Here is a 27454-nt window from a genome sequence, read left to right as displayed (position 1 = left end):
CCCAGCCTGCCCTTTCTGAGCCTCATCTGAGTTGGTTGGTTTGTAAAGATTAAGATGTTTGACAAGCTAGCCTGCAGCTTGCCTGCCCTGACCGACGAGGCAAGGGAGGCGGTTTCTGTCAACAAATAAACATCAGTCTGGACGGTGTTGTCCCAGTGCTCTGGCCTGCACACAGTCAACTACAGGAGCGCATCAATCACAGCTGGGCTGAGCTGGGTCTGGAGCCTAGAGCTGGGTCTGGAGGGGGGGCTGAGACTGGGGGCTGAGGCTGGGGCTAGAGGTGGGGCTGGAAGTTAGGCTTTGGCTGGGGGATGGGGCTGGGGGTTGAGCTGGGGGCTGGAGGGAGGGTTGAGGCTGAGGGCTGAGGCTGGGGCTGGAGGTGGGGCTGGAAGTTGGGCTTTGGCTTGGGGATGAGGCTGGGGCTGGTGGTTGAGCTGGGGGCTGGAGGGGGGCTGAGTCTGGGAGCTAGGAGCTGGAGGTGGGGCTGGGGCCTGGAGGTGGGGCTGGGAGCTGGGGTCTGGAGGTGAGGCTGGGGCTTGGGGCTGGAAGTAGGGCTGGAGCTGGCGTCTGGAGGTTTGGCTGGCATCTGGAGGTGAGGCTGGGGGCTGAAGGTAGAGCTGGGGACTGGAGGTGGGGCTGGGGGCTGGACGTGGGGCTGGGGGCTGGAGGTGGGGCTGGGGGCTGGAGGTGGGGGCTGGAGGTGGGGCTGGGGGCTGGATGTGGGGCTGGGGGCTGGATGTGGGGCTGGGGGCTGGAGGTGGGGCTGGGGGCTGGACGTGGGGCTGGGGGCTGGACGTGGGGCTGGGGGCTGGAGGTGGGGCTGGGGGCTGGATGTGGGGCTGGGGGCTGGAGGTGGGGCTGGGGGCTGGATGTGGGGCTGGGGGCTGGACGTGGGGCTGGGGGCTGGATGTGGGGCTGGGGGCTGGGGGCTGGACGTGGGGCTGGGGGCTGGACGTGGGGCTGGGGGCTGGATGTGGGGCTGGGGGCTGGATGTGGGGCTGGGGGCTGGAGGCGGGGCTGGGGGCTGGATGTGGGGCTGGGGGCTGGACGTGGGGCTGGGGGCTGGACGTGGGGCTGGGGCCTCCCCAAGGCAGAGCACAGGAAAACAGCGTGACCCTGACCGACGAGGCAAGGGAGGCGGTTTCTGTCAACAAATAAACATCAGTCTGGACGGTGTTGTCCCAGTGCTCTGGCCTGCACACAGTCAACTACAGGAGCGCATCAATCACAGCTGGGCTGAGCTGGGTCTGGAGCCTAGAGCTGGGTCTGGAGGGGGGGCTGAGACTGGGGGCTGAGGCTGGGGCTAGAGGTGGGGCTGGAAGTTAGGCTTTGGCTGGGGGATGGGGCTGGGGGTTGAGCTGGGGGCTGGAGGGAGGGTTGAGGCTGAGGGCTGAGGCTGGGGCTGGAGGTGGGGCTGGAAGTTGGGCTTTGGCTTGGGGATGAGGCTGGGGCTGGTGGTTGAGCTGGGGGCTGGAGGGGGGCTGAGTCTGGGAGCTAGGAGCTGGAGGTGGGGCTGGGGCCTGGAGGTGGGGCTGGGAGCTGGGGTCTGGAGGTGAGGCTGGGGCTTGGGGCTGGAAGTAGGGCTGGAGCTGGCGTCTGGAGGTTTGGCTGGCATCTGGAGGTGAGGCTGGGGGCTGAAGGTAGAGCTGGGGACTGGAGGTGGGGCTGGGGGCTGGACGTGGGGCTGGGGGCTGGATGTGGGGCTGGGGGCTGGAGGTGGGGCTGGGGGCTGGATGTGGGGCTGGGGGCTGGATGTGGGGCTGGGGGCTGGAGGTGGGGCTGGGGGCTGGACGTGGGGCTGGGGGCTGGAGGTGGGGCTGGGGGCTGGAGGTGGGGCTGGGGGCTGGATGTGGGGCTGGGGGCTGGAGGTGGGGCTGGGGGCTGGATGTGGGGCTGGGGGCTGGACGTGGGGCTGGGGGCTGGATGTGGGGCTGGGGGCTGGGGGCTGGACGTGGGGCTGGGGGCTGGACGTGGGGCTGGGGGCTGGAGGTGGGGCTGGGGGCTGGATGTGGGGCTGGGGGCTGGATGTGGGGCTGGGGGCTGGAGGCGGGGCTGGGGGCTGGATGTGGGGCTGGGGGCTGGACGTGGGGCTGGGGGCTGGACGTGGGGCTGGGGCCTCCCCAAGGCAGAGCACAGGAAAACAGCGTGACCCTGACCGACGAGGCAAGGGAGGCGGTTTCTGTCAACAAATAAACATCAGTCTGGACGGTGTTGTCCCAGTGCTCTGGCCTGCACACAGTCAACTACAGGAGCGCATCAATCACAGCTGGGCTGAGCTGGGTCTGGAGCCTAGAGCTGGGTCTGGAGGGGGGGCTGAGACTGGGGGCTGAGGCTGGGGCTAGAGGTGGGGCTGGAAGTTAGGCTTTGGCTGGGGGATGGGGCTGGGGGTTGAGCTGGGGGCTGGAGGGAGGGTTGAGGCTGAGGGCTGAGGCTGGGGCTGGAGGTGGGGCTGGAAGTTGGGCTTTGGCTTGGGGATGAGGCTGGGGCTGGTGGTTGAGCTGGGGGCTGGAGGGGGGCTGAGTCTGGGAGCTAGGAGCTGGAGCTGGAGCTCTGTCAAGTTGTTTGTTGATCATTGCTAGACAGACATTTTCAAGTATTGCCATAGATTTTCAAGCCGATTTAAGTCTAAACTATAACTAGGCCACTCAGGAATATTAAATGCTGTCTTGGTTAACAACTCCAGTGTATATTTGGCCTTGTGTCATAGGTTATTGTCCTGCTGAAAGGTACATTTGTCTCCTAGTCTGTTGGAAAGCAGACTGAACCAGGTTTTCGTCTAGGATTTTGCCTGTGTTTAGCTCTATTCCATTTATTTTTATCCCCAAAAAAACCCTAGTCCCTGGCAATGACAAGCATACCCATAACATGATGCAGCCATCACCATGCTTGGAAATATGAGTGCTACTCACTGATATGTTGTGTTGGATTTGCCCCAAACACAACACTTTGTATTTAGGATATGAAGGTAATTTCTTTGCCGCATTTTTTGCAGTTTTACTTTAGTGCCTTATTGCAAACAGGATGCATGTTTTGGAATATTTTTATTATGTACAGGCTTCCTTCTTTTCACTCTGTCATTTAGAGTAACTACAATGTTGTTGCTCCATCCTCTGTTTTCTCCTATCACAGCCATTAAGCTCTGTAAAGGTTTCCTTCCTCTCTGGCAATGTGGTTAGGAAGGACGCCTGTATCTAAGCAAATTTTTACTGTTGAACTTATTTCGGCTTGCCATAACAAAGGGGTTCAATACTTATTGACTCAAGACATTTCAGCTTTTCACTTTCAATGAATTTGTAAACACATTCTAAAAACATAATTCCACTTTCACATTATGAGGTATTTTGTGTAGTCCAGTGACACAAAATCTTAATTTAATCCATTTTAAATTCAGGCTGTAACGCAACAAAATGTGGAAAAGGTCAAGGGGTGTGAATACTTACTGAAGGCACTCTAATGTACCCTGAACTCAGGGATGTGAGAGAACAATTCTACTTTGATCAGCTTGATATGATGAAAAGTATACTCGCATACCTCATCCATTGTTAATTAAAATGATAAAAATTCATTCATACAGGAAAATGAAAATATGAATCCACTGTGTTTTCGGTAGCCTACTATGAGTCCTTTTCATTATTAAGTACTAATAAGTCATGCTTATTCATGAATGCATACATCTGTTCATATTCAGTGACTTAGTAATTGTTTTCAAATGCTATATCTAATATGTATTTGATTCTGAACTTATCTCTCTCCTTCCTCCCTCCAGATGTCGAACTTGATTTGAAAAGAAAAGTAGGGATGGGGGGATTGGTGGAGTGTGTGTGTGTGTGTGTGTATTTATGTGTATTTGTGCGTGTGTTTGTGTGTGTAGCGGCAGCAGCAGCAGCTGTAGAAGACGAAGGGGACATCAAAAACTGAACAAATGAAAGGTATTGTTATTTCATTCTGTAATCATATATTGGACAGTTAATAGCAAATGTGAAATTACATCATGATGTATTTCCAAATGAGGGAAATGTATTTTTCCCCTGAATTCTTATCTTCTTTATTTGTTAAAATAGAATTATGCGAAAGTAAACACTCAGCAAATGAAACAAAAGAAATCCTGATGTGCAACCTTGAGAGCTTTCAAAGAATGTTAACCTATTTTTACTGTATTTGCCGTTTTGAGATAAAGTTAAAGCTATTGAGGGTTGTGGTGGAAGACATTGTCACCTGAAGATCTTGGCCTGATGTTTTTCTGTTGTTCCCTGTATTTGGGGTGGAGGAAAGATCAACTGATCACCTCTCTGGGTTATACTGCCCCCTGGCAGACAGTCTGTGCAGATGGCCACTGACAGTAGCTTACATTACTACTGCATTAAAAGTCTAAAGAAAAACGCCATTTAAAGTAATATAGAATAACATATATTGCTAATAATGTATTATCAGGATTTGAAACAACAGACCTTCAATTTCTTTCACATTATGTAGCGTGAGTATTCTGGTCATTGATCTCTCTCTGGGACTTCATGTTAGCAGTTGCAGCTGAGGAAAATGTTTAATAACGCAAGCAAATTAATCTGTGCAAACTGCACAAACAGCAAAGCTCTATCAAATTGCTAAATATTCAGTTCTCAGAATAACGCAGTGTGAGCAAATTAAAGAGCTGATCTCAGCTACTGCTGCACTGAATTGACATCTGACTGTCATTGATTGATTGATATCTCTTTGTCACAACTGTAAGTAGTCCTACCCAGACAGACTGAGGGAAAACTTCCCTTACAAACGTGAGGCCGAGGATGATTTGACGCACCATATAAAATAAAGACCGCCTTTATGGTAACAAAAAAAAAACGTTTGGTTTATTTTCATGAATGCACTAGAATTGACATATTTTTCTAAAAGTAAAACATGTCATATTTTATATGAAATAGTTATTATGTTATGGATAATTATTACCATGAAGTAAATGTTTTCTATAACCAAATAAATAAGCAAAATGACACACAATCCATATCCCTATGTTTTCTTTATACATTAAGCTACGGTCTCGTGAGTAATGACCTACAAATGCTTTTTACTGATTAAAGTTCTAAAATGGAAACTGGTTATAAGGATACATAATTAGTAACGGATTCTTCCCTCCAATCTCCCCTAGTATTAACATCGGCCATACAAACCACTTCATGTAATTGATATTGTGAAAGAATATCATAAAATCTACCTAAATCAAATAAAAATTGTTAATTGGCAGAGTTATTACATTCCGGAGTCTATCATTAAGAATTATACTCAATGACACCTCCCTTTCTCATCATTCCTTTCTGAGGCCGGTAATTGAATTTGTAATAGAAAACGCAGTTTTTGAAATGACCTTTTTCCAATAATGGTTCTTTAATTGAAAATTAAAAAAATATATATATCATTGGATATCATTTAATTAAACTAAGCAATATAGGACAGTCCGACTTTGAAGCTATATGCAGGTCTTACAATCAGATCTTTTCAGAGAAAAGAACATCTCAACACCATTGACACTAGACATTTTCAGTTACGTTATGTGACACTGACAACCGTGACATAAAACAATTCTATATGAGGCTATACATTAGCATTATTAGTGATAATAATCATTATTACAATCATAATAATGTTTAAAATGATAAGAGGAGAAATAACTTAGTCCATACTTAGACAAATTCACAAACATATGCATTGAGCATGCAGTTTCAGCCTCTTACAAGTACCAATAGCCACGTCCTAGCCATAAGTTGACAATAGTCTGTTGCCCTTGTCGCTGTACTGTGAGCTACTGTATCAATGACAGCACAGACCTTCCCAGGAATCTTAATCAATCACCACACAAATAGCTACAGTATGACCAGGAAAGGTTTAGGTGTCACCTCAAGTTCAATCCATGGACATAATTGTCTCAAACACAAAAACGCCTGATAAAAACAGCAGTGTCACTTCAGGACCTTCCCTTACCCCAAAAACAACAAATATTTTTAAAATTGCCTCCCATAGCATTGATACAACAAGGACAGATACAGATTTACATATGGAGTTACAGCCAACAGAAATACAACACTGTAAAACAAATGAAGCCAACATATTCCACATCATGTAGTACCACAACAACAGCATTAGTTGTGGGTTTCCTGTTGCTGACAGAAATCAGAAAACCAATATTTAAAGAGAATAATAAGACAAGAGGGTCCCTGTCATGAGGGTCTCATCAACCACAACAAGATCTGACAAACACCTTTTACATTTAATTAATTGGTTGTTGCAGCCGCAGCCCCAGATTTAGACCTATCTATCTCCCCATTTGGCATCATTTGTAACACAATAATTCCTGATGTCCGCTTCCTCTTCTACAGGTGCTGCTGCTGCCGCTTCACACACACAAACACACACGCACAAACACACATAAATACATACACACACACACTCCACCAATCCCCCCCACCCTGATCTCGATATAGTGCACTACTTTTGACCAGGGCCCATGAGTACTATATATGGGATAGGGTGTCATTTGAGACACATGCCATGACTGGAGGCAGTTGAGTCTTTACAGGAGCCATCATTTAGCCCTAATATGGTGGATGAGTTTCAGGAGTGGTCAATTGAGGGAGACTGACTTTTACAGCTGCCTTCCCTCTCTAGAATCAGTGTTTTATACTGTACTGCCTTTGGTACTGCTTCTGGACCTTTCACTTTCACTTGAAGACTCAGGGCCAGTTTCCCAGATGCAGGTTAAACCCTAGTCCGGATCTCAAAAGCACGTTCATCTCCTGGGGACAGGCTACTGAATCATATTTGAGAATTTCCCAGGTCAGTTCAGAATGGACTAGACATTATAACACTACATATATTTAATTCTGTCCTGGAACAAGCTCTTACTCATTTTATTAGCTTATTCTGGTCACACTCTTGGGACATAAAAGGGAAACATTTAATGTGACATTTTACTGCACAAAGCATCATTTAGCAGATGCTCTTATCCAGATCGATATACAGTAGTGAGTGCATATCTTTTTTGCACTGGTCCCTCATGGGAATCAAACCCACAACCCTGGCGTTGCAAGGGCCATGCTCTACCAACTGAGACACGCGGGACTTATAGTCCCACATCATCCAGTAGCGTATTCACACCATAATGAAATCAGCTTAATAAAGGGGGCCAACTTTGGTCCCCAAGCTCAACTCTAAGAGGTATAGATATGTGACAGTACTAACAGGGACTAATAACTAGAGGAAATACACTCTGGACTACAGATCCCAGATCCGAGGCGAGAGTTGTTTGTTTCGGGAATAGGCATTGTATATACTATACTGTATCATCCCTCTAAACATGGGATGTATTTACATGCAATCTGACAAGACTTGTTCTATTCTTACCTTCTGTGGCTGTTGGGGGAGGTGAGGGAGGAGGGAGGATGCTGGTGGTTGATCACCTGCCTGAAGAAGTAGCATCTGACATGGCCTTCCTCTCCTTTCCTCACTCCTTCCTCTCGTCCTCTCTTCCTCCCTCTCATCCTCCATCTCCTCCTCCTCGACGAGGAACCACGCAGCCATCTGCCTGAGCTCTGCCACTACCCCTTCCTCCCTCCTTCCTTTCCTAATGACCGGTTGCAACACACTGACAACAAGGCAACAAGCTAATTAGAAGATTTACTGTCCTTACTACATATGCAAGACAAGTGTTGAGACTGGAGCTGGACAGAGATTTCTATTTGGGGGATCTGGTTCAGTGGCTCTGTCTTATGATGTGATTTACCCTGCAATTAAAAGGAAATGTAACATTTACAAACTGTACGGTTGTTTTCCTTCCTGTCTCAGCGTGACGCTGACTAAGGCCGGCACCTGACAGACAGCTGGAATGGCTGCGGGCCACCGGACTACTGAGGGCTGTAAGGAGAAGATACATCCACTGACCCCTGGTCTCCACAGCCTCTGGCTGGAACCTAAAGTGAGATACTAGTTCACCAGAATGAATGGGGATGGATGCCAGACAATCCATAGACCCTAATGTTCAGATGGTAACACAAGGCCTCAACATGCACCGTGACTATTTACAGCCTTGTAACTCTAGTGCACAGAACACAACTAAGACATTTCTATGATCTGTGTCAAATCAAATCAAATGTTATTTGTCACATGCTTCGTAAACAACAGGTGTGGATTAACAGTGAAATGTTTACTTATGGGCCCTTCCCGACAATGCAGAGAAAGAAAATCGAGAAATAATAGAAAAGTAAAACACGTAATAATAGATGCACAATGAGTAACGATAACTTGGCTTCATACAAGGGGTAGCAGTACCAAGATGTTGTGCAGGGGTACAAGGCCGTTGAGGTAAATATGCAGATATAACTAGGAATAAGTGACAGATAAAAAACAGTAGCAGCAGAGTATGTAATGAGTCAAAAAAGTTAGTGAAAAAAGGGTCAATGCAATGGTCGGCATAGCTATTTGGTTAACTATTTAACTAACTATTTACCAGTCTTATGGCTTGGGAGTGAAAGCTGTTCAGGGTCCTGTTGGTTCCACACTTGGTGCATTGGTACCGCTTGCCGTCCGGTAGCAGAGAGAACAGTCTATGATTTGGGTGTCTGGAGTCTTCGACAATTTTCTAATTTAATCAAATAAAACTTTATTTGTCACATGTGCCAAATACAACAAGTGTGGTCCTTACTGGAAAATGCTTACTTACAAGCCCTTAACCAGCAGTGCAGTTCAAGAAGAGGGAAGAAAATATTTCCCAAATAAACTAAAGTAAAACATTTAAAATAATAAAAAGTAACACAATAAAGAGGCTACATACATGGGGTACTGGTACCGAGTCAGTATGCAGGGGTACAGGTTAGTTGAGGTAATTTGCAGATGTAGGTAGGGGTGAAGTGACTATGCATAGATAATAAACAGAGAGCAGCAGCATTGTACAAAACAATCGGAGGGTGGGGGTCAATGTAACAGTCCTGTGGCCATTTGATTAATTGTTCAGCAGTCTTATGGCTTGGGGGTAGAAGCTGTTAAGGAGCCTTTTGGTCCAAGTCTTGGCGCTCTGGTACCTCTTGCCGTGCGGTAGCAGAGAAAAGAGTCTATGACTTGGGTGACTGGAGTCTGACAATTTTATGGGCTTTCCTCTGACACTAGCTATTATATAGGTCCTGGATTGCAGGAAGCTTGGACCCAGTTATGTACTGGCCCGTACAAACTACCCTTTGTAGCGCTTTACGGTCAGATGCCGAGGAGTTGCCATACCAGGCGGTGATGCAACCGGTCAGGATGCTCTCGATGGTGCAGCTGTAATCTTGGGACCCATGCGAAATATTTTCAGTCTCCTGAGAGGGAAAATGTTTTGTCGTGTCCTCTTCACGACTGTTTTGGTGTGTTTGGACCATGATAGTTCGTTGGTGATGTGGACACCAAGGAACTTGAAACTCTCGACCCGCTCAACTACAGCCCCGTTGATGTTAATGGGGGCCTGTTCGGCCCGCCTTTTCCTGTAGTCCATGATCAGCTCCTTGGTCTTGCTCACATTGAGGGAGAGGTTGAGGTCCTGGCACCACACTGCCAGTTCTCTGACTTCCTCCCTATAGGCTGTCTCATCGTTGTCGGTGATCAGGCCTACCACTGCTGTGTCGTTAGCAATTTAATGATGGTGTTGGAGTCGTGTTTGGCCACGCAGTCGTGGGTGAACAGGGAGTACAGGAGGGAACTAAGTGCACACCCCTGAGGGGCCCCAGTGTTGAGGATCAGCGTGGCAGATGTGTTGTTTCCTACCCTTACCACCTGGGGGCGGCCCGTCAGGAAGTCCAGGACCCTGTTGCAGAGGGAGGTGTTTAGTCCCAGGGTCCTTAGCTTAGTGATGAGTTTTGTGTGCACTATGGTGTTGAATGCTGAGCTGTAGTCAATGAACAGCATTCTCACATAGGTGTTCCTTTTGTCCAGGTGGGAAAGGGCAGTGTGGAGTGTGATTGAGATTAAGTTATCTGAAGATCTGTTTGGGCGGTATGCGAATGTAAGTGGATCTAGGGTATCCGGGAGAATGCTGTTGATGTGAGTCATGACCAGCCTTTCAAAGCACTTCATGGCTAATGACGTGAGTGCTACGGGGCGGCAATCATTTAGGCAGGTTACCATCGCTTCCTTGGGCACAGGGACTATGGTGGTCTGCTTGAAACATGTAGGTATTACAGACTCAGTCAGGGAGAGTTTGAAAATGTCAGTGAAGACACTTGCCAGGTGATCCACGCATGCTGTGAGTACACATCCTGGTAATCCATCTGGCCCGCGGCTTTGTGAATGTTGACTTGTTTTAAGGTCTTGCTCACATTGGCTACCGAGAGCTTTATCACACAGTCATCCAGAACAGCTGGTGCTCTTGTGCATCCTTCAGTGTTGCTTGACTCGAAGTGAACATAAAAGGCATTTAACTCATCTGGTAGGTTCACGTCACTGGGCAGCTCACGTCTGGGTCTCCCTTTGTAGTCTGTAATAGTTTTCAAGTCCTGCCACATCCGATGAGCATCAGAGCCGGTGTGGTAGGATTCAATCTTAATCCTGTAGTGACGCTTTGCTTGTTTGATGGTTCGTCTGAGGGCATAGAGCGATTTCTTATAAGCGTTCAGATTAGAGTCCCGCTCCTTGAAAGTGGCAGCACTAGCCTTTAGCTCGATGCAGATATTGCCTGTAATCCATGGCTTCTGGTTGGGATATGTAAGTACGGTCACTGTGGGGACGGCGTCGTTGATACACTTATTGATGAAGCCGATGACTAAGGTGGTATACTCCTCAATGCCATTGGATGAATCGCGGAATATATTCCAGTCTGTGCTAGCAAAACAGTCCTGTAGCGTAGCATCCGCGTCGTCTGACCACTTTCGTATTGAGCGAGTCACTGGTACTTCCAGCTTTAGTTTTTGCTTGTAAGCTGGAATCAGGAGGTTAGAATTATGGTCAGATTTGACAAATAGAGGATCGGGGGAGAGCTTTGTATACATCTCTGTGTGTGGCGTAAAGGTGGTCTAGAGTTTTTTTCCCCTCTGGTTGCACATGTGACACGCTGGTAAAAATTTGGTAAAACTGATTTATGTTTGCCTGCATTAAAGACCCCTGCCACTAGGAGCATCGCTTCTGGGTGAGCATTTTCTTGTTTGCTTATGGCCTTATAGAGTTAGTTAAGTGAGGTCTTAGTGCCAGCATCGGTCTGTGGTGGTAAATAGATGGTGGTAGTAATAATAATAATATAATAATAATATAGATGAGAACTCTCTTGGTAGATAGTGTGGTCTACAGCTTATCATAAGGTACTCTACATCAGGCGAGCAATAGCTCGAGACTTCTTTAATAATAGACATCGCCCACCAGCTGTTATTGACAAAAAGACACACCCCCCACACCCCTCGTCTTATCAGGTGTCGCTTCTCTGTTCTGCCAGTGCATGGAAAATCCCACCAGCTCTATTTTATCCATGTCGTCATTCAGCCACGACTCGGTGAAACATAAGATATTACAGTTCTTAATGTCCAGTTGGTAGGATAATTGTAATCGTAGGTCATCAATTTTATTTTCCAATGATTGCATGTTAGCAAGTAGAATGATGGCAGTGGGAGTTTACTCGCTTGCCTACTGATTCTCAGAAGGCAGCCCTATCTGTGTCCTCTTTTCTTCCGTCTTTTCTTCACGCAAATGACGAGGATTTGAGCCTGTTCCTGGGAGAGCAGTAAATATCGTTCACGCCGGACTCGTTCACGCTTCTCTAGTTGGTGGTGAGTAGTAATCGCTGTTCTGATGTCCAGAAGTTATTTTTGGTCATAAGAGACGGTAGCAGCAACATTATGTATAAAATAAGTTACAAAATAAGTTTCAAACAATGAAAAAACTAACAAAATAGCACAATTGGTTAGGAGCATGTTAAACGTCAGCCATCCTCTTCGACACCATGTTATTTTTAGGGCCTTCCTCTGACACCGCGTGGTATAGAGGTCCTGGATGGCAGGGAGCTCGGCCCCTGTGATGCACTGGGCCATACGCACTACCTGTGTAGTGCCTTGCGGTCGGATGCCAAGCAGTTGCCATGCCAAGCGGTGATGTAGCCAGTCAAGATGCTCTAAAGGGAGTAGCTGTATAACTTTCTGAGGATCTGAGGGCCCATGACAAATATTTTTAGCCTCATGAGGAGGAAGAGGCGTTGTTGTATCCTCTTCATGACTGTGTTGGTGTGTGGACCATAATGGATCCTTAGTGATGTGGACACCGAGGAACTTGAAGCTCTCGACCCACTTCACTATAGCCATGTCGATGTGAATGGGGGTATGCTCGGCTTTCCGTTTCCTGTAGTCCACGATCCTTTGTCTTGCTGACGTTGAGGGAGAGGTTGCTCTCCTGGCACCACACAACCAGGTCTCTGACCTCCTCCCTATAGGCTGTCTTATCGTTGTCAGTGATCAGGCCTACCACCGTCGTGTCATCGGCAAACTTAATGATGGTGCTGGAGTAGGGAGTACAGGAGGGGACTAAGCACGCACCCCTGAGGGGCCCCCATGTTGAGGGTCAGCGTAGCAGATGTGTTGTTGCCTACCCTTACCACCTGGGGGCGGTCCATCAGGAAGTCCAGGATTAAGTTGTAGAGGGAGGTGTTCTGTCCCAGGATCCTTAGCTTAGTGATGAGCTTGGAAGGTACTATGGTGTTGAATGCTAAACTATAGTCAATGAACAGCATTCTCACGTAGGTGTTCCTTCTGTCCCAGTGGGAAAGGACAGTGTGGCGTGCAAAAGAGATTGCATCATCTGTGGATCTGTTGGGGCGGTATGCAAATTGGAGTGGATCCAGAGTGTCTGGGATGATGGTGTTGATGTCAGCCATGACCAGCCTTTCAAAGGATTTCATGGCTACAGATGTGGGTGGTATGCCTCCTGCATACCACACATCAAAAGTAGTGTACTACATTGGGAATAGGGTGCTATTTGGGATGCGGCCATTGTCTCTGGTCCCACTCTCCAGCACTAGGGTGCCATTTGGGACAGACTAAAATAAGGTCTGGAAACACCGCAGGGTCTGTAAATATTAACGAATTCCTCCTCACACAGGGAATTCTATGACAGTCTCCCCCCTTTTCCTTTTTCCTCTTTTTATGGTCGTTTGTTTAATTAAAAGTGTGTTTTAGGGAAATGAGATGTTCGATGTCTAAAGCCTCTGGCAGATCCCTCTCTCTCTCTTTCTCACCCACAAAGACTACAAACTGGAGACTGCTGACATTTAGCTGAGAAGATGAAAGTTAAGAAGGGGGGTTGCATGGCAGACTGACTGGGTTGAGGCAAGAGATCGCATATGAAACACTCAGTGAGTGTAGAGAGCTTTATATAAAATGTCTGTGGCGTGAACTCATTCTGAACATTTCAGTATTATTAAGGTATAAGTACACATTTCTAAATACTATAATAATAATAATGTTAACCTTCGATGATTTAAAATTCACAGTTAAACACACTACTGGCACTCATGAATTCCAAATGTAAATACATGTATTTAACAGAATACCACATCTGTTATCACTTTTTTTACATTTGACATTTTAGTCATTTAGCAGACGCTCTTATCCAGAGCCACTTACAGTAGTGAATGCATACATTTCATTTCATGCGGGGTTTTTTTGTACTGGCCCCCCATGGGAATCGAACCCACAACCCTGGCGTTGCAAACACCATGCTCTACCAACTGAGCCACAGGGAAGCTCATTTTACATTTTAAGAGGTCCTCATTACAAGTATTGTAATTAATTGTAATAATACATAGTTACACTTTAATAACAACATGTAACTGGTGGTAATTGCAGTCTGTAATTACAGTGGCGTAACAACGAATGCTTGTAACCATGCTTGTTACAAATATTAGTTTACGATTGCATCCCAACCATATTTCAGCCTACACAAACCATGTGATAAGTGTTAGCCAATTTAAAACTGACCACCTCATTGACACAAATCTGCAAAAATATATAGATTTTAGATTCTTCAAAGTAGCCACCCTTTGCCTTGATGACAGTTTTGCACAATCTTGGCATTCTCTCAACCAGCTTCCCCTGGAATGCTTTTCCAACAGTCTTGAAGGAGTTCCCACATATGCTGAGAACTTGTTGGCTGCATTTCCTTCACTCTGCGGTCTGACTCATCCCAAACCATCTCAATTTGGTTGAGGTCGGGGGATTGTGGAGGCCAGGTCATCTGATGCAGCACTCCATCACTCTCCTTCTTGGTAAAATAGCCCTTACACAGCCTGGAGGTGTGTTGGGTTATTGTCCTGTTGAAAAACAATTGATAGTCCCACTAAGCCCAAACCAGATGGGATGGCGTATCGCTGCAGAATGCTGTGGTAGCCATGCTGGTTAAGTGTGCCTTGAATTCTAAATAAATCACAAACTGTGTCACCAGCAAAGCACCCCCCACACCACCACAACTCCTCCTCCATGTTTTACGGTGAGAAATACACATGCGGAGATCATCCGTTCACACACACACCGCGTCTCACAAAGACACGGCAGTTGGAACTAAAACAATTTGGGCTGCAGACCAAAGGACAAACTTCCACCGGTCTAATGTCCATTGCTCGTGTTTCTTGGCCCAAGCAAGTCTCTTCTTCTTATTGGTGTCCTTTAGTAGTGGTTTCTTTGCAGTAATTTGACCATGAAGGCCTGATTCACAGTCTCCTCTGAACAGTTGATGTTGAGATGTGTCTGTTACTTAAACTCTGTGAAGCATTTATTTGGGTTGCAATTTCTGGGGCTGGTGTATCTAATGAACTTATCCTCTGCAGAAGAGGTAACTCTGAATCTTCCATTCCTGTGGCGGTCCTCATGAGAGCGAGTTTCATCATAGTGCTTGATGGTTGTTGCGACTGCACTTGAAGAAACTTTAAAGTATTGACTGACCTTCATGTCTTAAAGTAATGATGGACTGTCGTTTCTCTTTGCTTAACCTGTTGAGGATAGGGGGCAGTATTTGCACGGCCGGATAAAAAACGTACCCGATTTAATCTGGTTACTACTCCTGCCCAGTAACTAGAATATGCATATAATTGTTTGATTTGGATAGAAAACACCCTAAAGTTTCTAAAACTGTTTGAATGGTGTCTGTGAGTATAACAGAACTCATTTGGCAGGCCAAAACCTGAGAAGATTCCAAACAGGAAGCGCTCTCTCTGACTTTTTCTTGGCCTTCTTGATCATCTCTAACCAAAACAGTTTTCGTTCAAAGAGAGAGAAAGTAAACATGGTGTCGGTTCGTGCACGCGCCTCCAGTCTCATTGTCCTCAGATCGACCACTTACAAAATGCGCTACTGTTTTTCAGCCAGGGCCTGCAAAGCCACCATTCATCATTCTGGCGCCTTCTGAGAGCCTATGGGAGCATTAGAAAATGTCACGTTATGCCAGAGATCCCCTGTTTTGGTTAGAGATGATCAAGAAGGCCAAGAAAAAGTCAGAGAGAGCGCTTCCTGTCTTGTCTTTAAAATGGTGTAAAATAGTCATATGTTTGAGAAATTGAAGTAATAGCATTTTTAACCTCTATGGGACCGGCGGGACGAATTCGTCCCACCTACGTAACAGCCAGTGCAATCCTGTGGCGCAATTTTTAAAACGTTTGAAATGCTATTACTTCAATTTCTCAAACATATGACAATTTTACAGCTATTTAAAGACAAGACTCTCGTTAATCTAACCACACTGTCCGATTTCAAAAAGGCTTTACAATGAAAGCAAAACATTAGATTATGTCAGCAGAGTACCCAGCCAGAAATAATCAGACACCCATTTTTCAAGCTAGCATATAATGTCACAAAAACCTAAACCACAGCTAAATGCAGCACTAACCTTTTATGATCTTCATCAGATGACACACCTAGGACATTATGTTATACAATTCAAGCATGTCTGTTCAATCATTTTCATATTTAAATCAAAAACCAGCTTTTTACATTAGCATGTGACGTTCAGAAAAAGCATACCCCCCGCAAACTTCCGGGGAATTTACTAACAATTTGCTAAATTACTCACGATAAACGTTCACAAAAAGCATAACAATTATTTTAAGAATTATAGATACATTACTCCTCTATGCACTCGATATGTCCGATTTTAAAATAGCTTTTCGGATGAAGCACATTTTGCAATATTCTAAGTACATAGCCCAGCCATCACGGGCTAGCTATTTAGACACCCAACCAGTTTAGCCTTCACCAAAATCACATTTCCTATAAGAAAAATGGTCTTACCTTTCCTGTTCTTCGTCAGAATGCACTCCCAGGACTTCTACTTCAATAACAAATGTAGGTTTGGTCCCAAATAATCCATAGTTATGTTCCATTAGCAACGTTTTGTTCGTGCGTTCTAGACACTATCAGAATGCTAAATCACGGTCGTGCGCATGGCGCAGAACGTGACAAAAAAATTCTAAATATTCCATTACCGTACTTCGAAGCATGTCAACCGCTGTTTAAAATCAATTTTTATGCAATTTATCTCGTAGAAAAGCAATAATTTTCCGACCGGGAATCTGCAATTAGCTAAACAGCCGAATGAAAATACTCCACGGGGGCGAATCGCGTACGCGCCTAATTCTATTGTCCCCTGATGCGACACTTGGAAAAGGAGATAATGTGTTTCAGCCTGAGGCTGCCTCGTCATCGTTCAGGTTTTTCCCGGGTTCTGAGAGCCTATTGGAGCCCTAGGAATTGTCACGTTACAGCTAAGATCCTGACTCTTCAATAAACAGAAGCAAGAACAACAACACCTTGTCAGACAGGGTACTTCCTGCATGAAACCTTCTCAGGTTTTTGCCTGCCATAGGAGTTCTGTTATACTCACAGACACCATTCAAACAGTTTTAGAAACTTTAGGGTGTTTTCTATCCAAACCTGAACAATAATATGCATATTCTAGCTTCTGAGTTGGTGTAGGAGGCAGTTAAAAATGGGCACATATTTTTTCCAAAATTCTCAATGCTGCCCCCTAGCCCGTAGAGGCTAAGGTATTTGAATATCGCGCCACGGGATTACACTGGCTGTTGAGTAGGTGGGACGCAAGCATCCCACTGGCCCAGAGAGGTTAATTGAGCTGTTCTCGCCATAATATGGACTTGGTCTTTTACCAAATAGGGCTATCTTCTGTATACCCCCCCACCTTGTCACAACACAACTGATTGGCTCAAACGCATTAAGAAGGAAGGAAATTCCACAAATTAACTTTTAACAAGGCACAGCTGTTAATTGAAATGCATTCCAGGTGACTACCTCATAAAGCTGGTTGAGAGAATGCCAAGAGTGTTCAAAGCTGTCATCAAGGCAAAGGATGGCTATTTGAAGAACCTCAAATATAAAATATATTTTGATTTGTTTAACATTTGTTTGGTTACTACATGATTCCATATGTGTTATTTCAGTGTTGATGTCTTCACTATTATTCTACAATGTAGAAAATAGTAAAAATAAAGAAAAACCCTTGAATGAGTAGGTGTTCTAAAACGTTATAGAAATATATAGAAATATATAGAAATCAACGAAAAATATCTAAAATGAATATTCAACCATTTAAATAACTGCATTAGCATGAGAAGCAACAACGTATTTTACTTACTGATCTAAAAGTTGATCTTCTTCCAAAAACACTTATTCTGCGCTGGAATCAAAACTGTGCTCACTCACACAGTCCTCGTCCATTCTTTCTGTTTCACTCTGGTCAATTTCTGCAATAATCTCATTCAAATTTGTATTCTTGGACTTCAAATTAGCTTTCCACTATGAGTAGCCATGTTTTAATTTTTTCCGTTTTGAGAAAAGTTTGTAGAAGAGAACGAACCCCTGCGTAATGTAAACTACCGTGCATCCTGTTTGCTTTCACCTGAGAATTAACACTGTTGCGCACAGCTCTAGCATGATGACTGTTTGTCGTACAAAGGGTGTTCACATACTGCTGGAAAGCCCAGCTCATTGGCTATCTAGCTACCTATATTTCCAAATGATAGGTGGTCATTGAACCAAGACACTGTCAATCAAGTGAACACCGCTCGTCTCATTAGTGCGTAATGATGACTGACCTTCATGGGCTAATTGACTTGTTGTGTAGCCAATACATAATGTAGAATGATGAAACAAGTTTGGTTGCCTTCTATAGTGTCTGAGGATTACACCGAAACCGAACTTGACCGGGTTAAACAACGTTTTGACAATTGTTTTGTTGTAAGTTTAAATAGTCAGAATTAATGCAAAACATTGTGTACAACATGGATCGTTTTAGGTTATAAAAATGTATTTTATCAAACAAAACTATGCTAACTTTTATCTCTGGGACCCTCAGGATGACAAATCAGAGCAAGATTACTGAATGTAAGTACATTACTTATAGTCAGAGGTGAATGTATGAAACCAGTTGCCGTGATAAGTGTTTTGTTGCTGTGCACTATCCTCAAACAATAGCATGATATTTTTTCGCTGTAAAAGCTACTGTAAATTGGACACTGCAGTTAGAATAATAATCATTGAAACCTTCTGACGATATAAGACATGTCTGTGTCCCGGAAAGTTGGCTGTTGTTTACAATGCCATTATAGTCAGATATCGCATATTGAGCATCAACTATCCTGATTTCGGGACAGTGATCCTGTAAAGTTCAACTCTGACTCCCTCTGGTTGCATTTTCTAAACTAATAATATAATATATAATAATAATATTGTACACTACAATCATAAATTACCTTTCGGTTTCAAGTCCTACAAACACATTCTTGTTACTGTTAGGAAGGTAAGAACTGTGGGATTCTGATAAATGAGACTACTATAGAGCCCGAGATACAGCAGATCAAAAAAACAGAAGGATTTACATATGAGAAGAAGGCCTATCCATTGATGTAAATATATCACTATCTGATTCCCAGTTCGTCCACTAGATAGAAGTAGGAGGTCACATGAAGTCTCTTGGGCACTTGAAACCAGTTACGTCTGGTTTGGGTAGTGAGTCACTGTGCCAAAATGGCTGAATGGATTTTCAAGCCTGACATTATTACATTGACATTAGCAATCAGGGCTTTCAAGTTATGGAGTTTATTTAAAATAAGACACAGACAGGTGAGGAAACTTCAAACTTTTTTTCCCATTCACCTTTCCTAAATGATGAGCTAGCTAAATGGTGCATGTGCATACAAGGTACTGTGGATAAAGAAGGAAATGCATTGCTTTACAATGACAATCAGGATGTACCCTTTCCATGCATACTAAATGTTTGCACTTTTGGTGACTTGACCTGCATTGCATACTCTGTGAATATGTCCATAGCTGTCACACCCTGATCTGTTTGACCTGTCTTGTGCTTGTCTCCACCCCCTCCAGGTTTCACCCATTTTCCCCATTATCCGCTGTGCATTAATAACTGTTGTCATGACGTGGCCCTCTTTGGGAACAGCGAGCAGCATCCCCCTCTCTCTGCACCATCCCCCTCTCGCTCTCACCACCTCTCTCTCTTCCCCCTACACCAAGGCTCTGTTAGGCAGGTCATAAATTCCTAGAGGAGTTCTCTCCTCATGGCCAGAGTATAGAGAGAGAGAGAGTTTCACAGGAGAACAAAGGAACCTCTTCCACATCACAGAACTTGAGAACTGAACAATTTCCATGTTTTGGAGAATGCGTACACGGTTGGGGAAGAATCCAGCTACGACCAGTCCATTTCATTTATTGTTTGTGAAACTCATGAGAGACAATACAGCCACATTACCATAACTCTGTTTATACAAGTCATAGTTGTGAGGCTTGCATCTAATTGTTGTATAAAATGAATGAGTAAAGATGAAACTATTTGTGAAATTATGTAATGTGATTTTAAACTGTTTAATGAAGGAAACTCCAATTGCCTTTGCAGTTTAACTAAATCATTGGCCCGCCCAATGAGCACAAACCTTGATCTGGCATCATGGGACAGCCCCTTTCTACTGTTACGAATATAACCCCCACTGGGAGGAATTCCCTTCAGACCAGCTTACCTCGATTACCACGAGAGGGCTAAGGTTTGAGGAGAAACCATAAACCTGAGTATAAGCTAAGGTTGTAATGGTTGTTGAAACTCTGAGACTATCGATACCAACAGAATAAGAGCAAGTCTTTGATACTAATTACTAGTCTGCAGCTAGAAATTCTATACCATTGAATGCGAAGGCCGACAACCACCGAAACATCTATTCTATAACAACATTGCTGAATGTTACTCTGAACTATCCATTCTAACCACGGAAGAGAGAGAGAGGGCGGACAAATTCTCCAATAGAAAGACAGACGATCCCAAAAGAGATCATGATGACACACTGAGCATACATATATATTTTGATTGCAATTATTCCCGAATGAGTGAGCGTTCATGTGCAAAGGATTAGCATTTCAATTAATATGATTATCAAGTGTGTAGTGATTCATTTGCGTAATTCCCATCTTTCTCAGTCTACACCCACTTCCCTTTTGTCCACCAAGCCATAATACCAGGTTAGCCCACTAGGGCACATCCCCTATCATTTCCTTGTAGCCATATCTACTTTGTTTGTTTGTGTGTGCATTTCTGTGATCATTATGTCACATTCTTCTTCGTCAGACGATAAAGAAAAATCATTGTCGGACCAAAACGCAGCGGGATCATGTGTACTCATCTTCTTTATTTAGGAAAAGAAGGGAAACCAAAATAAACACGTACACAAAACACAATGACGCATAACTGTCACAGATTTCTTCGTCGTCAGACGATATGGCGAAATCATCGTCGGAAAAGGAGGACCAATATGCAGCAGGATTGTGTTGGCTCATCTTGAACATTTATTAAACTCAAAATGAACATACAAAATAACTAAACGAACTCACGATATACAGACAGTCTTCTCAGGCTCACATACGCTAGACAAGAAACAATCTCCCACAAATGACAAAACACCACAAATAGAACACACCTGCCTTCAATTGAGAGTCCCCACCCCAATTAACTAAACATAGAACCAGACTACCTAGACTAAACATAGAACTACATGAATCTCAAACAGTGCCCAAAAACCCCGGAATACTTAAATCAAATGCCCTTACTACAAAAACACCACCCCGAACCACATAAACCAAATACCCTCTGCCACGTCCTGACCAAACTACAATGACAATTAACCCTTATACTGGCCAGGACGTGACAATAACAGGCTGGTAAGGCAACTAAGCTATACCTAGCACAATCTCCCACAAACTCCAAACACAAACACATACCTAATTATAGGACTCTCAATCAGAGGCAACTAGAAAACACCTGCCTCCAATTGAGAGTCCAACACCCAATACCTAAACATAGAAATACTAAACTAGAAAGAACATAGAAATACAAAAACATAGAACATAACCCAAAACCCGGAAATAATAAATCAAACACGCTTCTTAACAAACCACCACCCCGAACCACATAAAACAAATACCCTCTGCCACGTCCTGACCAAACTACAATAACAAATAACCCCTATTACTGGTCAGGACGTGACAATTTAGTTAGTTAATAAATAAATTATTGAGACAATTGATGTATGGATGACTCATAGTGAAGATTAGGTTTGTGTAGATAACCAACAATTTACGACATTTGGAATGAGTCTAACGTGAGGTAAAGAATAACTCATTAATTAGAATTAATTGATCAGATATTAAAATATCTGAAAGTTATATATAAAACTGGAAACACTTATCTCCCTCACTAGCTTTAAGCACCAGCTGTCAGAGCAGCTCACAGATCTCTGCACCTGTACATAGCCCATCTTTAATTGAGCCCAAACTACTACCTTTTCCCCTACTGTATTTATTTATTTTATTTATTTTGCTCCTTTGCACCATATTATTTATATTTATATTTTAACTTTAACTTTCTTCAAACTACAAATCTACCATTTCAGTGTTTTTTTTCTTGCCATACTTTATTTACTTTGCCACCATGGCATTTTTTTGCTTTTACCTCCATTATCTCACATCATTTGCTCACATTGTATATAGTCTTATTTTTTTCTACTGCATCATTGATTGTATGTTGTTTTACTCCATGTGTAACTCTGTGTTTTTGTATGTTGTCGAACTGCTTTGCTTTATCTTGGCCAGGTCGCAATTGTAAATGAGAACTTGTTCTCAACTTGCCTACCTGGTTAAATAAAGGTGAAATAAAATTAAAAAAAATATTATGAAAATTGTAACATTGTAATCTGAATATTTTCCTTGGTGCCCCGACTTCCTAGTTAATTACATTTACCTGATTAGTTAAGTTCTATGGGCTAGGTCACCTGCGGGACACAGCCAGTGAAATGTCAGGGCGGCAAATTCAAAAACAACAAAATGTCATAATTCAACTTTCTATTTTACACCATTTTAAAAATACACTTCTCCTTGATGTAACCACATTGTCCGATTTCACAAAGGCTTTACAGCAAAAGCAAAACATTAGATTATGTTAGGAGAGTACATAGACAAAAATAATCACACAGCCATTTTCCAAGCAAGGACATGTGTAAATAAAACCCAAAACACAGCTAAATGAAGCCCTAACCTTTGACGATCTTCATCAGATGACACTGCTAGGACATTATGTTACACAATACATGTATGTTTTGTTCGATAAAGTTCATATTTATATCCAAAAACAGCATTTTACATTGGCGCGTGATGTTCAGAAAATGTATTCCCACCAAAACGCCCGGTGAATGTGCACATCAATTTACAAAAATACTCATCATAAACGTTGACAAAATATATAACAATTATTTTAAGAATTCTAGATAGACTACCCCTGGATGCAACTGCTGTGTCAGATTTTAAAATAGCTTTACGGAGAAAGCACATTTTTCTAAATTCTGAGTACATAGCTCAGCCATAAAGGTGAGCTATTCATTAACATTAACATTTACATTTACGTCATTTAGCAGACGCTCTTATCCAGAGTGACTTACAAATTGGTGCATTCACCTTATGATATCCAGTGGAATAACCACTTTACAATAGTACATCTACATCTTTTGGGGGGGGAGGGGAGGGGGGGAGGGTTAGAAGGATTACTTAATCCTATCCCAGGTATTCATTAAAGAGGTGGGGTTTCAGGTGTCTCGGAAGGTGGTGATTGACTCCGCTGTCCTGGCGTCGTGAGGGAGCTTGTTCCACCATTGGAGTACCAGAGCAGCGAACAGTTTTGATTGGGTTGAGCGGGAACTGTGCTTCCGCAGATGATGGGAGGCGAGCAGGCCAGAGGTGGATGAACGCAGTGCCCTTCTTTGAGTGTAGGGACTGATCAGAGCCTGAAGGTACGGAGGTGCCGCTCCACTCACAGCTCCGTAGGCAAGCACCATGGTCTTGTAGCAGATGTGAGTTTCAACTGGAAGCCAGTGGAGTGTGTGGAGGAGCGGGGTGACATGAGAGAACTTGGGAAGGTTGAACACCAGACGGGCTGCGGCGTTCTGGATGAGTTGTAGGGGTTTAATGGCACAGGCAGGGAGCCCCGCCAACAGCGAGTTGCAGTAATCCAGACGGGAGATGACAAGTGCCTGGATTAGAACCTGCGCCGCTTCCTGTGTTAGGCAGGGTCGTACTCTGCGAATGTTGTAGAGCATGTACCTACAGGATCGGGTCACCGCCTTGATGTTAGCGGAGAACGACAGGGTGTTGTCCAGGGTCACACCAAGGCTCTTAGCACTCTGGGAGGAGGACACAATGGAGTTGTCAACCGTGACGGCGAGATCATGGAACGGGCAGTCCTTCCCCGGGAGGAAGAGCAGCTCCGTCTTGCTGAGGTTCAGCTTGAGGTGGTGATCCGTCATACACACTGATATGTCTGCCAGACATGCAGAGATGCGATTCGCCACCTGGTTATCAGAAGGGGGAAAGGAGAAGATTAATTGTGTGTCGTCTGCGTAGGAATGATAGGAGAGACCATGTGAGGATATTGCAGAGCCAAGTGACTTGGTGTATAGCGAGAATAGGAGAGGGCCTAGAACTGAGCCCTGGGGGACACCAGTGGTGAGAGCACGTGGTGCGGAGACAGATTCTCACCACCTGGTAGTAGCGGCCTGTCAGGTAGGACGTAATCCAAGAGTGAACCGTGCCGGAGATGCCCAACTCGGAGAGGGTGGAGAGGAGGATCTGATGATTCACAGTATCAAAGGCAGCAGATAGATCTAGAAGGATGAGAGCAGAGGAGAGAGAGTTAGCTTTAGCAGTGCAGAGATCCTCCGTGACACAGAGAAGAGCAGTCTCAGTTGAATGACCAGTCTTGAAACCTGACTGATTTGGATCAAGAAGGTCATTCTGAGAGAGATAGCAAGAGAGCTGGCCAAGGACGGCACGCTCAAGAGTTTTGGAGAGAAAAGAAAGAAGGGATACTGGTCTGTAGTTGTTGACATCGGAGGGATCGAGTGTAGGTTTTTTGAGAAGGGGTGCAACTCTCGCTCTCTTTAAGATGGAAGGGACGTAGCCAGCGGTCAAGGATGAGTTGATGAGAGAGGTGAGGTAAGGGAGAAGGTCTCCGGAAATGGTCTGGAGAAGAGAAGAGGAGATAGGGTCAAGCGGGCAGGTTGTTGGGCGGCCGGCCGTCACAAGTCGCAAGATTTCATCTGGAGAGAGAGGGGAGAAAGAGGTCAAAGCATAGGGTAGGGCAATGTGAGCAGGATCAGCGGTGTCGTTTGACTTAACAAATGAGGATCGGATGTCGTCAACCTTCTTTTCAAAATGGTTGACAAAGTCATCCGCAGAGAGGGAGGAGGGGGGGGATTCAGGAGGGAGGAGAAGGTGGCAAAGAGCTTCCTAGGGTTAGAGGCAGATGCTTGGAATTTAGAGTGGTAGAAAGTGGCTTTAGCAGCAGAAACAGAGGAAGAAAATGTGGAGAGGAGGGAGTGAAAAGATGCCAGGTCCTCAGGGAGGCTAGTTTTCCTCCATTTCCACTCGGCTGCCCGGAGCCCTGTTCTGTGAGCTCGCAATGAGTCGTCAAGCCACGGAGCAGGAGGGGAGGACCGAGCCGGCCGGGAGGATAGGGGACATAGAGAGTCAAAGTATGCAGAAAGGGAGGAGAGGAGGGTTGAGGAGGCAGAATCAGGAGATTGGTTGGAAGGATTGAGCAGAGGGAAGAGATGATAGGATGGAAGAGGAGAGAGTAGCAGGAGAGAGAGAGTGAAGGTTGCGACGGCGCAATACCATCTGAGTAGGGGCAGAGTGAGTAGTGTTGGAGGAGAGCGAGAGACACCGTCAAGTTCGGGGCAACCTAAACTCAGAATTAGTATTAGAAATATTCTCTTACCTTTGCTGATCTTCGTCAGAATGCACTCCCAGGACTGCTACTTCCACAAGAAATGTTGTTTTTGTTCAAAATAATCCATATTCATGTCCAAATACCTCAGTTTTGTTCGTGCGTACAGATCACTTATCCAAAGGCATAACGCGCAAGCGTGGAACGAGAGACGAAAAGTCAAAATGTTCCATTACCGTACTTAGAAGCATGTCAAACGCTGTTTAAAATCAATCTTTATGTTATTTTTAACGTAGAAATGTGATAATATTCCAACCGGACAATAGCATATTCATTCAAGAAGAAAAAGAAGGAACGGCGTGCTCGTGTGACCGCGCATATCCAATCCCTTTGTTGCCAGGCAGACCACTCAGTATCTGAGCTCCTATTATCTGCCCAGTGACAGGAAAATGCTCAAACCACTTTCTGAAGGCTTTAGACAGCCAATGGAAGTCTTAGGAAGTGCAACGTCACCCCACAGACACTGTAGCTCCGATAGAGAATCAAAAGAAGAACTACAATTCTTAGACTTTCCACTTCCTGCTTGAATTTTTCTCAGGTTTTGGCCTTCCATATGAGTTATGTTATACTCACAGACACCATTCCAACAGGTTTAGAAACTTCAGAGTGTTTTCTATCCAAATCTACTAATAATATGCATATTCTAGTTTCTGGGCCAGAGTAGTAACCTGTTGAAATTGGGTACGTTTTTCATCCGGCCTTGAAAATACTGCCCCCTAGCCCAGACAGGTTAAACACGTAATAATAATTACAGAGAATTGATTTGATAAACTAACAGTCTTCAGTTTAGTGATGCCAAAGACACGACACTGTGTTTTCTGTTTGTCTGTTGCCGGTTCGTCTTGTCTCGTCAAGCCTACCAGTTTGTTTTTCCGTACTCCTGTTCTCTTTAGTCCCTGTTTTCTGTGCCTTTTGACACTGGCCTGGATTACTGACCTCTGCCTGCCCTGACCCTGAGCCTACCTGCCGTTCTGTACCTTACGGACTCTGCCCTGGATTAATGACCTCTGCCTACCCTTGACCTGTCATTTGCCTGCCCCCTGTTTTGTAAATAAACTTCTGTGCTTCGAACTGTTTGCATCTGAGTCTTATCCTGACTTCTGATAGTACGAACTGGCCATGACTGACCCAGCAGACTCGGACCAGCTCCGCAACGCCGTCTCCTCCCAAGGAGCCACCATTGGGAGACACGAGGACTTACTTTGAGGTCTTATGGAAGGATTCCAGACCTTGGCAGAATGCCATGACCGTGCCTTGAATACATTGCCGGAGTAATTCCGCGGATTGTCTGTTAGGCAGCCAGCCACGACAGTAACCTCCTAGCCCCTCAGTAAACCCGCTGTCAGCTGCGCGTCTCTCCAGGCCACTCCAGCTTCCCGAGAACCCCACTTACCTCCTCCGGAACGCTTTGCTGGAAAGTCAGGAACCTTTCGGGCATTTCTCTTCCAGTGTCCCCTGATCTTCGAGCTGCAGCCCTCCTCCTTTCCCTTGGACCGCTTGAACATAGCATTCCTCATAGCGCTGATGTCTGGGAGGGCCCTTGCTTGGGCTATGGCTCTGTGGGAACAACAATCCATGTGATTCAGTCTGGAGGAGTTCGTGGCTGAGGTGAAAAAGGTTTTTGATTATCCGTTGTCCGGGAAAGAGGCTGCCCGGAAGTTACTCCAGCTTCGTCAAGACTCCCGCAGTGTGGCAGACTATGCTGTTGATTTCCGCAAGTTGGCTGCCGAGAGTGCCTGGAACCCGGAATCCCTGTTCGACACGTTCCTCCATGAATTACAGGAGGAGGTTAAAGACGAGCTCGCAGCCCGGGAACTGCCTACAGATCTCGACTTGCTCATCGCCTTGACCATCCGGATTAATGGGCGGCTACAGGAACGTAGGAGGGAGAGGAGGTCTGATTCCGGTCCCACTCGCTCGCCCAAGGATCCCACCTCACCTCAGAGGAATCCCGGAAGTCTCCAGCGTCTACGTTTCCGAGAGAATCCGAGGTTACCCGAATTCAGAGTCTCCGAGGTCTGACGACTCGCCTCTTCCAGAGCCGATGCAACTCGGCAGAGCTAGGTTGTCTCCAGCCGAACGTTTACGCAGACTTAACACCAAAGTTGTCTGTATTGCGGGACAAGCAGTC

At 45.0% G+C, this 27454-nt stretch overlaps 1 protein-coding gene across 1 annotated transcript; it reads right to left on the bottom strand.

Moving 5' to 3' along the window:
* Positions 1-293: 293 nt before the first annotated feature.
* Positions 294-26840, bottom strand: LOC115158971 (vegetative cell wall protein gp1-like). The gene is made up of 3 exons (XM_029708398.1): positions 26717-26840; positions 1317-2151; positions 294-1194 (listed from the first exon to the last, which is right to left on the bottom strand). Exons 1-3 carry the CDS (start codon positions 26838-26840, stop codon positions 294-296), a joined length of 1860 nt encoding a protein of 619 aa, XP_029564258.1.
* Between the last annotated feature and the right edge of the window lie 614 nt (positions 26841-27454).

The sequence above is a fragment of the Salmo trutta genome, chromosome 22 (assembly GCF_901001165.1).
Source record: "Salmo trutta chromosome 22, fSalTru1.1, whole genome shotgun sequence".
Taxonomy (NCBI): domain Eukaryota; kingdom Metazoa; phylum Chordata; class Actinopteri; order Salmoniformes; family Salmonidae; genus Salmo; species Salmo trutta.
Note: the sequence above shows the minus strand (reverse complement) of the source record. Positions and strands in the feature narration are given on the sequence as shown.

Excerpts from the sequence above, each read along its gene's own strand:
- LOC115158971 (XM_029708398.1), bottom strand. The coding sequence starts at position 26,840 with ATGAGGAATGCTATGTTCAAGCGGTCCAAGGGAAAGGAGGAGGGCTGC. Across the intron at positions 2,152-26,716 it reads AGCAAAGCGTTCCGGAGGAG|GGTCACGCTGTTTTCCTGTG; the intron begins GTAAGTGGGGTT and ends CTCGTCGGTCAG. Across the intron at positions 1,195-1,316 it reads CAGCCAAAGCCTAACTTCCA|GCCAGAGCACTGGGACAACA; the intron begins GCCCCACCTCTA and ends GACTGTGTGCAG.